Source organism: Alnus glutinosa, chromosome 1 (genome assembly GCF_958979055.1).
Source record: "Alnus glutinosa chromosome 1, dhAlnGlut1.1, whole genome shotgun sequence".
NCBI lineage: Eukaryota > Viridiplantae > Streptophyta > Magnoliopsida > Fagales > Betulaceae > Alnus > Alnus glutinosa.
The window spans coordinates 18,338,087-18,350,443 of NC_084886.1; the positions used below are offsets into that span (position 1 = coordinate 18,338,087).

Here is a 12,357-nt window from a genome sequence, read left to right on the forward strand (position 1 = left end):
GAATCATTCTCCAAACATAGACTACTTTGTGTTATTTGATAATAGCTGATTCACCTTTAAGTCTGGTCAAACCATCCAAAACACGCTTGGAACTAATCCACCTCATGTGACTTAAGGACAACCAATCCACCCCTCTAAGAGGCGGCTAAGCCACCCCCAAGTACCTAAAGTGGTTCAACCATCCAATATTCTGTTTCTTTCTTCTTTTCTTGTAATTCTAAGTTTTTATTTTGTTAGTTTTTAACATTTTTTTTGTATTTTTACTTGAGAGCATTTTCATTATTTCTAGTAAAAAAGAGCATGTGGCATCTTGAAATTTTAAGTTTTTAACTTCTTTTTTTGTATTCTTTTTTTTTTTACTCGAGAGCATTTTCATTATTTCAAGTAAAAAGAGCACGTGCACGTCACATGTGCTTTTTTCTGTCAAATTTAACGCGCTCGGCTAACAGGAAAGTTTTTTTTTTGCCAACAAATGGTAATTGAAAGAGGTCGTGTTCGGAGTGAAATTAAGTGCAGTTGTCCTAAAAATATACGGCGCCGTTTAGTAATCCCCCTCCCGGAGAGGTGAAAATAAGGGGAGGGGGTTATTAAACGGAGCCTACATCTGTATTGATTATCGTATTCGTCGTGAATGCATATTTGCGGATTTTTGGGTAATTATATTATTTGTGAAAATAACAAAATCAATAAAGTAAAAATACAATCAAGTTTCTTGTTAACTTTGGAGATGTACATGATTGAATAACGTATAGTGTATGATTTAGTAGAGCAACAATATTTGCTTGTATTTCCACAATAACAATCAATTATATGATTGATTTTCCTTCAAACAATATGTTTGCTCACAACTCCCCCCCCCCCCCCCCCCCCCCATCTTTATCATAAAGAGGATTGGCCTACGGATCTCTTCCACCTGCCAAGCTTCTCTCTTCCCTGTAAAAGTTTAAAATGCCACTCTTTAATTAGAAGGTATTATGATATCTGCAGAAAAAAAAAAATTAAACCTCTATATATATATATATATATAGCAGAAAGTTACTAAATAATTTTAAAGAAAATTTCAACTAACTTTTTTGAATTTTCATCACTTTTATAATCTCTTCCCTTCCAAAGTTCAAAAACCCTCAATTTAGTGTATCAAACTTTTAATTTTTTGTAATCTCAACACTCTATTAGGATTTTCCGTTTAAATCCTAACAGGGGACGTGAAAATTACAAAAATACCCTCATTTTTTTCTTCTGAAAAATGAAAATTGTCTGGTAATTTTGTAATTTAATAAAAATCACAGGAGTATGAGTGTCATTTGACTGTTTGATTTAATCCCAGGAGGGGAAAGATTGTAAAAAATTGAAAGTTGAATACGCCAAATTGAGAGGTTTTGAACTTTGAGATGGGGAGATTGCAAAAGTGATGCAAATTCAAGGGGGGTTAAGTAAAATTTCTCCATAATTTTATTTTCATTCTTTTCCTAATTCAAAGAGAGAAAAGATGGAAGTGATTTATAAGACTGGAAGAGCATGCCATACAGCCAATTAAAGAAAATTTTGTTACATCAATAGCATCATTGCAAGCCCAACATAGTAAGTTTCTACTTAAAAGTAGGAGAATTTTTTCACATACCTTGCGAGGTCCAATAGCCATTTCATTATCCACAATGGATACTGCCTTAAAGCCCAAGGGATGCAATACATCTTCATAACTGCAAAGAATTAAATTATTAATGTTTGAAACTATTTTTTAGAGATAGATTAATATCTCCACAAAAGTTCCATCAGTAATATCAATAGACAAGGGAACACTGAAACAGGTAATTGGAGGACAAAAATGAGAAGGTAAATAATTACTCTGAAACTGATACTTTGTAAGGGGGTCCATCAACATGATCACTGATCTGCCACCACATAAACTTTTAGTCTTCAATTGGGCCATTAGGAAATATTGGCACAAATCTGTTTTGAAATTTTCAATATCTGAACTTCAATATGCAAAATGGAAGGACTCTAAAATTTTAAGGGCATGACTATTTAACAGTTGTACAAAAAGAGAAGAAAAAGGGAAGAAGGAACAAATTAAGGTAATTACTGGAAACATTAGCGTTATGAGCTCTCCACCAGGTTTTAAAATATCATGAATTCGCTGTGCCCATGCTAACCTCATGTCTCGTTCAATGGCACAGAAGAACCTGTAAATTCTCCGTAAAAATGTTGTCATCGCAAGATTATTCTCATGGACCAATAAAACCAATGTTCATGCCAACTTACGTATAATCTATAACAAGATCAAACAATTCAGTTGGACTCCAAGTGAAAAAGTCTGCCTTCAAGAAGGTAAAATTACTTGCATTCAGTGATGAGGAAGACAACTGCATTAACATTGAAACAGAAGAAATGAGACATTGAGAAAGAGTTGAAAACCTGCACACAAGAACCATATTTAACTGAAAACCAACTAATAAGATTCCATGATTTCACAAGTTAAAGTCACCAAAATCCCAGCTTCTTATGATCCTCTCACACTAGGCCTTCCACTTTACAGTGCTACTCAATGAACTAGGAACCATATGCATCACGTCAACTCACTTTTGGCTAACCCAATGCATGAGGTTTGCAAATGATTGCATGCATCCATAGGTATTAGTCTCAAACAGAATTTTATGAAGCCTAAATTGCTTTCATGGAACGTGAGAGGGCTAAATGAAGTTGACAAGTGGTTGAAAGTTAGAAACCGTTTAAGGCAGTGGAAGGCAGACATTATTTGCTTACAGGAAACTAAACTTGAGTTTATTTCTATCAATATTGAGAGAAATTGTGGGGTTTTCTTCATGTTGGCTGGTGCTACCTTCCTTCTAGTGGGGTGTCAGGTGGTATTCTACTATGGAGGGACAAGAGGGTTGTGGAGAAGATTGAGGTGTGTGTGGGGGAGTATGTTGTGGCCTGCTACTTTAGAAATGTTGTAGATGATTTCATTTGGGCTTTTGCAGGGGTCTATAGCCCCAATATCGATTGTCATAGAAGGTCTCTTTGGAAGGAGCTAGCTGGCCTTCTTTGTTGGTGGGATTTGCCTTGGTGCATCGGAGGCGACTTCAATGTCTCCCATTTCCCTTGCGAAAGATCGGGAGAAGCTTGTCTTAGTCCCACGATGACAGAGTTTTCAGACTTAATTTCTGAGCAGGGTCTCATGGATCATCCCCTTTCTGGGGGGCTGTCTACGTGGTCCAACAAATCCTCTTAGTCTAGACTTGATCAGTTTCTCGTCTCTCCGGATTGGGAAGCTAATTATCCTAGGCTTCTTCATAAAAGGGTCCCTAGACTGTGCTCGGATCATTTTCCTATTCTCCTTGACTGTGGTGGTATTCAAGAGGGCAAAAAGACTTTTAAATTTGAGAATCTGGCTGAAAGAAGCTGATTTTGTGGATAGGGAGAGGCAATGGTGGTCGTCTTAAAGTTTTCAAGGCTCTCCTAGTTTCATTCTAGCTCAAATACTGAAGGCTTTAAAGTTCAATCTTATAAGGTGGAACACTCAAGTGTTTGGTAATGTCGACTCTCTTAAACAAGCTCGCCTCGAGAAACTGCACACTTTTGATAGACCGGAGGCAGAGAAAGTGTTAGACTCCAAAGAGAAGCTGAGTAAAAGTCTGATCTCTAGTGACCTGGAAAAAATTACTCTTCAAGAAGAGATTAGTTGGAAGCAAAAATCAAAGGGTCTTTGGCTTAAAGAATGCAATAAATGCAAAAAGTTTTTCCATCGACTTGCTAACTCGAACCAAAGATTCAATTCTATAGAGTCACTTTCTGTTAACGGCTCAGTTACTTCCGATCCTACAGTTATCAGAGATCACATTGTTCAGTTTTATGACTCTTTATTTTCAAAACATCACAACTGGAGGCCTAGATTGAATAGCCTTGCTTTCGACTCTCTAAAGGTGGAGGAGGCCTCTCGGCTAGAACTCCCGTTTAAGGAGAAGGAGGTCTTAGAGGTGGTGAAAGGTATGAACAGAGATAAGGCCCAGATAACTTCTCTATGGCTTTTTTTCAAGACTGCTAGGATGTAATCAAAACCGATCTCATAAGGGTTTTCCTAGATTTCCATGCTCATAGCTATTTTGAGAAAAGCCTTAATGCTTCCTTCATTGTTTTAATTCCGAAGAAAGCTGGGGTGATTGATATCCCTGACTTTCGGCCTATTAGACTTATCAGTGGGGCTTATAAGATCATCAATAAAGTCCTTACTAATAGAATGAGTCCTGTTATGGAGAAGATCATCTCTAAGCCTCAAAACGCTTTTGTTAAAGGTGGGCAAATTCTGGATTCGGTCCTCATAGCTAGCGAATGTTTGGACATTCGTCTCAATTCTAGCAATCCTGGGTTACTTTGCAAGCTAGATATTGTAAAGGCTTTTGACCATGTCAACTGGAATTTCCTTTTGTACATGATGGGTGTGGTTCATGGAGAAATGGTGATCTTGGATAGCGCATTGCATATCTTCGGTTTGCTTCTCCGTTTTGGTAAATGGCTCTCCAGCTGGTTTTTTCAATAGCTCTTGTGGGTTGAGGCAAGGCAATCCACTATCCCCTTTTCTTTTCGTAATAGTCATGGAGGCTTTGAGTAAAATGATTACTGCTACTGTTGATAGAGGTTTTCTCTGTGGATTCTAGGCCTCCAGCCATAAATATCTCACACTTGTTGTTTGCAGATGATACTTTGGTTTTTTGTGGGGCCAACCCTAATCATCTCTGTTGTCTTCGAGTTCTACTCTTATTTTTTAAAGATGTTTCTGCTTTAAAGGTTAATCTGGCTAAGTCTATTTTTGTTCCTGTGGGAAATGTGGACAACATAGGTAAGTTGGCTGGCATCTTGGGTTGTGGGACTTCTTCTCTGCCCCTGAAGTATCTTGGTATTCCATTAAGGGCTTCTTACAAGGCAAAGTCTATTTGGGATGTCATTGTGGAAAAGTTGGAAACGGATGTATCTTTCCAAAGGTGGCAGGGTCACCCTTATTAAGAGCACACTTTCTAACCTACCTACGTACTTTTTGTCCACCTTCTCCATCCTGGCTAGTGTAGCTAATCGCATTGAGAAGCTCCAACGAGACTTTCTATGGGGAGGGATTGGTGAAGAATTTAAATATCATCTTGTTAGCTAGACTAAGGTTTGCTCTCCGATCTCTGTGGGAGGGTTGGGTATCCGTAACTTAGAGGATGTTCAACCGCACTCTTTTAGGTAAATGGTTGTGGCACTTTAGTATTGAGAGAGATGCATGGTGGAGAATTGTGATGGAATCCAAATATGGTTGTTTACGGGGCGGGTGGTGCTCCCATGTTACCGCAAGAGCTTTTGGGGTGGGATTATGGAAGAATGTTAGAAAAGGTTGGGAGACTTTTTTAGGCTACACCAAATTCGAAGTGCGGGATGGGACCAGGATTAGCTTTTGGCACAATCTGTGGTGTAGGGATATGACTCTCAAGGCAGCTTTTCCAGCTCTGTTTGGTATAGCCTCTGCGAAGGACGCCTCTGTTGCAAATAATTTAGACTTTTTTGGTGGTTCCAACCAGTGGAACATGAGCTTTGCTAGAGACGCGCATGATTGAGAGGGTGGATATTTTTACTTATTTCTTCCAGGTGTTGCATTCAATCATAGTTAGAAGAGGCGGCGAAGACAAGCTTTGGTGGGTCCCTTCTAAAAAAGGCTTATTCAAGGTCAAGTCTTTCTTCCACTCCTTCGCTCGTTCTATAGGTACTCGCTTTCCCTAGAAGTGTGTGTTCCAAACCCAAGCCCCTTCAAGGGCAGCCTTCTTTTCGTGGTCAAATGCTCTTGGAAAGATCTTCACCTTAGACAATCTCAGAAAGCGTCATGTTATCGTGATAAACAGATGTTGCATGTGTAAGAAGACAGAGGAGTCCGTGGACCATCTTCTTCTCCATTGTGATGTGGCTTTTGCTCTGTGGTATTCTCTTTTCAATCACTTTGGGTTGTCTTCGATTATGCCACAACGGGTTATCGATCTGCTTGCTTGTTGGTGGTCTTCGGGCCGGTTGAGGAGTGCTACGATGTGGAAAATGGCGCCCACTTGCCTCTTTTGGTGCTTATGGAGGGAAAGAAATAACCGAAGCTTTGAGGACGTGGAGCAGACCTTTGGGGAGCTTTTATCACACTTTGTATCTTTGGACTACGGCTTATGTGTTCCCCTTATCTTTTAGCTTTCTTGATTTTTTTACTTGTTTCTCTAGTTAGGCGTTTCCTTTTATATACTACTAGTATATTAAGGGACGTCTCACGCTTTTAATGAGATTGGCTTATTACTTATTAAAAAAAAAAAAAAGTTTTCTATAACACAAACTCCCTAAACATAAATTTTAATTTGAAAATGAATAACGGTGTGTTTTCAGAAATAAGAACAACCAGGCTAGAGTTCCTAGTTCCAATCCAACCAAGATCACCAGTGAGATACTTATATTCACTGTCCTTAACATAACAAAATTGGGTATAGCTGAGGTAACCGTAAAGGCTACAGCGATGGTATAAAAGATATTGCCTTGGCATGTTAGAAGTGGTTCTACGTCAATTAAGAATTATATGGATAAAAGAGACCACCTGCATTTACATCAAGAAAAAAATTCTTACGTGAAATAAGATACACTTATGAGTGTTGTTGTGTGGAAGATGGTGCCTTCTTGCCTTTTGTGGTGCCTATGGAGGGAACAAAATGATAGAAATTTCAAGGATCAAGAAAGGGCGTGAGAGGAGCTCAAGACCTTCTTCTTTTATTCTCTTTTTACTTGGACAACTGCGTACTTAGCTCCTTTAGTGATTAGTTTTAATGATTCCCTTGTTCTTTTTTCTTCTCCTAATTAAGTGTTTCTCTTGTATACTTCCAGCGTACCTGGGTTGCACTTTTAATGATAATTCGCTTAGTTATCAAAAAAACAAAGATACACTTATGAGCTATGAAAGGAATCTCCTGCTATAGCGGTTTTTTTTTTTTTTTTTTATGGGTTGGACATATTAAACCTATAAAAAAAACCTCCTATTACTAGCATCTTTCTACTGTTCATAGTGAAGATGTTGATAGGCATGTGGCAGAACCATGTCAGGCAACAGCGCCAGGCTTTTCTTTCTTTCCTCTTTTTTTTTCTCCCTTAAAGTAATATATTTTGAATTCACCATGTCCAACATCTCAATTCCATCTCAGGAAACCCATGTTGGCATCGTCATTCAATAAAACAAAGAACATCAAGTGTTCCTGTCACTGCTAGTATACTGTTACTACTTCTACTAGCACTCCTGCTGCTGCCACTACTATTACTAGCAATTTTTGTTCTTATTGTTAGTGCTACGATTACTACTAATAATATTACTATTTAGGTTATTCTGCATTCCAACAAGTTCATTGAGGCATTCCACAAAGTTGGTAAGTTAGAGAGTAATGACCAAATTAACATGGGTAATTTAGTTTTAAAGACTAAATCAACATGTGTGATTGTGTCTCCAAAGGTAAAAGAAACGAAATAATATATGTTTAACCTTTCAATGCCTCATGTCATACTAAGAGATCTCAAGCCTTATTGAAGTTGGAATTTTCTGACTGACTGCTCTTACCTCCAGTGCTTTCTTAATGGCACTGTCTGATATGTCCAATCCAACAACATAGCGTTCAGGGCATGCAATTGCTTGTACGTCGTAACCCTGCCATGTGAAAGTGTGTTGTTGGCCATGATAACAATACAAAAAAACGTATGAAAAGCTAAGATAGCACATAAATAATGGAACATGTAGACAGGGGAAAGGGAGCAATTGCTGCAATTTACAAAAATTTTGATATATGTTGCAACTTGTGTCCTTTGCAGTAATGCACAATCAAGGAATAGTTATAACTCCATGTGTCAAAAAAGGCAAGGGGAAAGAATATACCAACTGATTGATCTGATATAGTGGAATAGTTACATCAGAAATTCATTCAATTTAGCTTCAACTTCATACTCAATTGCAAATGAGATGCAAGCAGATAAGCTTATTTCATCATGCTCAATCGTTTTTGTTTAATCTTTTAATTTTTTTCAACTTTTTCCTTTGGGGTGTGCTAGGTATAATGTTAAACTTCATCTACCATGTTTTTTTTTTCTTTTTTGAAAGTATCTACCATGTTTTAAGATGTGAGTAATTCTACTTATAATTGATGAGCATTGACTAATTCATTTTTTGATAAGTAATTATATTTGCTTGTAGAAATGTTTCTTTTTTCATTCGATCATCAAATGCAGATTAACAGGCATATTTTCTACAGTTCTCACGGGCATTCTTGAAATTTATCTAATCACCCCCCCCCCCCCCCACACACACACCAAAATATATATATATATATATATATATATATATATATATATATATATAAAAAAAAATATTGATATGCAGAGGTTTCAAACACTCGCATTGAAATATATGAAATTGAATTGATACATTAACATCTTGTTAGAAAGAACCATAGAACTAACACTGCCACATCCTGGGATTAAAGCCCTGCCCTTGGGAAGGGCTCCTGTCTGATGAAGATGTAAAATAACAGGTGTTGGTTGTCCTAGATCCCATGGGGTCACACCTTTCTCCCAACTTGCTTCCCAACTACCTGATGAGTTAAAAACTCGAGTACAAAATCTCAGATAGCAAATGGATACTAAAAGACCCCATACCAAATAAAACTAATCCAATTCATTCAATGCATCCAAAAGCACAAACACTAAATAAATGACATTTTATTTTGCATGAACTGAAATAAATCTAGGATACCATTCTTAAATAATTACACAAGCACGTGTGCCTACAAGACTAACACAAGCACACACACGTGAAAGTCCCAGAAGAGTTATTGAACAAAGTTCATATCACACACAAGTCCAATAAGAAAACCGAGGAGAGAATCAAACTTTGAAGCCAAATTTCTTCAAGGAAGTCCACTATCATTGAAACTGGCTTCAATGGCCCACCCACTATCACACATGCACGTGTGCCTGCAAGACTAACACGAGCGCACACACGTGGAGGTCCCAGAAGACTTATTGAACAAAGTTCATATCACACACAAGTCCAATAAAAAACCCCAGGAGAGAATCAAACTTTGAAGTCAAATTTCCTAGAGGAAGTCCACTATCATTAAAACTAACTTCAATGGCCCACCCAGCATGCATTCCAGGTGCTTCTGTGGCAGATGACTGATCTTCTAGTTGAGAAACTGTATGACTGGCCCCAAAGAAGGTAACTTTGAGCTATGCATATGATTGGAAAAGGGTACAATTTTCAAAACTAAAGGAATTAGGCATGTCCAACTAGCTTGGCAGGGTAAGATTGGGCTATTTGTCCATCAAACTTTCATATATTCTGGGCTCCGTGATATATAACCAATAAAGTAATATAACTCCGACAAAGAATCTTAATCAACAAACTGGCACCCCATTAAAATCAATTCTGACAATAAAGGAATTGAGTGGGTTGGATATTTACCCTTTTTCTAATCAGGTATACTGTAGTTCAATAAATTCTTCAAATTTGAGTCCATGAGGTATCTCAAGATGACTAAAATGCATGAAAAACGGAAGCAAAGTACATAACTAACATTCCAAAAGTACTCTCTCTAAAGGAAAGAAAAATCAAGCAAAACCCAAGCCATGAAACAACCATTCAACTTGCCAATGAGCTCAACTCATAGGGCACTTCCTCCTCCCTTATTGATGCGGCAAAGGAAGCATGGAACACAAGCTTAGGGGGGGTTTGTTGTCCTACATCACTTATGAACAGGATGCAGGGTGAGGTCGTGGGTTTACAACTGGATGAGTGCTATGTAACTTAATGATTAAAAAAGAAAAAGATAAAACCATTAAACCTCAAATCCAAAAGCAAACTATTACAGCTCAAACACCTCCATTATCGATCTATCCATATGCATAAACCATATTCGTATTACACATATATATACATATGCAGTCAAGGATATAAAGCAATAAGTCAATGACAGTAATCTCCATTTATCAGAGACACTACTTACCAATCAATCACAAATATACCAACTTCTTCTTGGCTGTATATCAAGCTATGCAAAATCTGACATTCTCTTATAATTCAAATATATATATTTGCATATATTTTAACGAAAACAATTAGTCGTTTCATGATTGCTTCCACCACTATGTATTCCAGGATTATCAACAATATTCCCTCATTACTATATCATTTTGACAATGATTTGCCAATCAAAAATTGATCAACATTTACTACACCAAAAGACCAATAAGTAACCATAACATAAGAATATAAATCATAGTATAAATAATCTTACACAGCCCAGTAATTTTCATTTCTCATGAACCATAAAAAGGTAAACACATAACATAAGACACAAATGAATCAAAGAACGTGAATACAATAAAACCCAACAGAAGAGTCCACATCTTTAGAACAAAAATAACAAACCCATATGACAAAACAATCTTAAAAGACCAAAAATCAAAGAAAAATAATAAAAGACATTAAATTTTTTAAGGCACATTACATACCGTCGCTGCGCACAAGTTCTTGAAGCTTATCAATGCGGGGGTGGTTCGATCTTATGGTCGTCTCTACCCCAGTACTCAGGGGGGTTTCATCTCTCCTCATCCTCGCCAGGTTTCGGGACGAAACGCCCCGGAGAGTCAGCTGCACGTTTCGTATCGGGAAGAGAGTGTGGCCCAATAAGAGGGACATAACGCCTGCACTAAATCGTCTGGATCGGTCGAAAAGGAATGAAGAAAGTTTCTGTTCCGTTTTGTTTCAACGCGCAGGCCCTGCACTAAATCGTTTGGATCGGTCGAAAAGGAAAGAAGAAAGTTTACGGTTTCATTCTGTTTTTCTTTTTCTTTTTTTCTTTTTTCTTTTTTTTTTTTTTATAACTTTTTGTTTCATTCTATTTTACCTTAATTTATTTCTTCTTTTTCCCTCTATAAATTCTTAAATAAAGTCATGGTTTCAATCTTTACCACCAATTTTCGTTCCTCCAATTTTTTCATAGGCAAGGCAATTATTGTTGGAGTAATGCTTGCATGCCATACAAAGGGTAAGTATATCATAATTTTTTGAATCGGAACGTGATTTGAAATTAATTTCTCATTTTTTGAAAATCAATGTTAACTTTTTCGCAAATCTGAAATAAGTTCTTCCGTCACTTTTTTGTCTAATTTTGCAATTCTCATTAATGCCACGTCAGCATTTTGGCTACAACATCTTCAAATATTATTTTAAAAATAAAATGAAGATATAATTACTTTTTTTTTTTTTACATATAGCAATGTACCCAATGACATTCATGTACTCATGTTGTTTGCTATGGAGTTCCTCCCGTTGTTTGCTAATATTTATCAATTATTTAGTTGGTCGGAATGCAATAAATTTTTTTCAAAAGAAGGTTTAGTGTCACTGACATCTTAAGTCTGCATTTTGATGATTCGAGTGTTACATATTTTTGTTAGATTGTTATATTACAATTGTGATTTGGTGGCTTAGTGGTTTAACAGTTTCTTACAAACTCAAAGAGCAAGGGTTCGAGTCTTCTCCTCGGCAAAGTAACGGTTTTTTGATGTTTTTGTTGTCTAAAAGAACTAAAACCGTAAAGACACAGTTATGAAGACTCGAACCAATGCATTGGATGACATGAAGAGGCGCCTTATCCATCAGACCAACCAATCTATTGGATATTGTGAAGCGGTTAATAATATAAATATTGTAACTGACAGCAGTTACATGTAGTGAAAAGTTATGACTTTTCATATGCCCTTTCAATATTTATAAATATAACATTCCTCCACCGATTTTACTGTTCAGAATTTCATTCTCAATTTTAGAAATTCACAAGTGAAATTGTAGGAATTCTCTAGAATTGCTATCTGTAGAATTTATAGCTTTGTTGTATCCTGGAGGCGATTTGCTAGCAACCTATTAGCAAACTCATTCCGAGTGGGGGCAAATATCGTCTTAAAGATAGCGATTCATCGTGCCTCAAAGCTATCTTTTATTTCAGATTTTTGTTATTTCTCACAAAATATTTTCCTAACAATTTCAGTGTTTTGTTTTGATTCTTCTTCTTATAATATTATTTTTTAACACCGAGTCTATCTATGGTAAATGTCATAGAAAGACAAAGAAAATAAATGAAATGAAAGACGCAATCAAACAAACTTTGTTTTCAACTTTCAAGACCAAAAAGCAAGTAAGACTAACAATCTCGTGTTTTCTCTCTTGAGTGTTGGTGAGAGAGAGAGAGAAGTAGCAAGGAAAAAAGGAGTGCTCGTCGTTGCCGGGGGAGAGAGGTTGTCCCTCCCCCCCCTCCCCCGACTCTT

The 12,357-nt window shown here is 37.0% G+C and overlaps 1 protein-coding gene across 1 annotated transcript; it reads right to left on the bottom strand.

The window, feature by feature from the left end:
* Positions 1–859: 859 nt before the first annotated feature.
* On the bottom strand, positions 860–10,855 carry LOC133875885 (probable thiol methyltransferase 2). The gene is made up of 8 exons (XM_062314151.1): positions 10,543–10,855; positions 8,491–8,621; positions 7,598–7,684; positions 2,263–2,363; positions 2,084–2,183; positions 1,846–1,892; positions 1,622–1,700; positions 860–933 (listed from the first exon to the last, which is right to left on the bottom strand). Exons 1-8 carry the CDS (start codon positions 10,727–10,729, stop codon positions 880–882), a joined length of 786 nt encoding a protein of 261 aa, XP_062170135.1. The 5' UTR covers positions 10,730–10,855; the 3' UTR covers positions 860–879.
* Between the last annotated feature and the right edge of the window lie 1,502 nt (positions 10,856–12,357).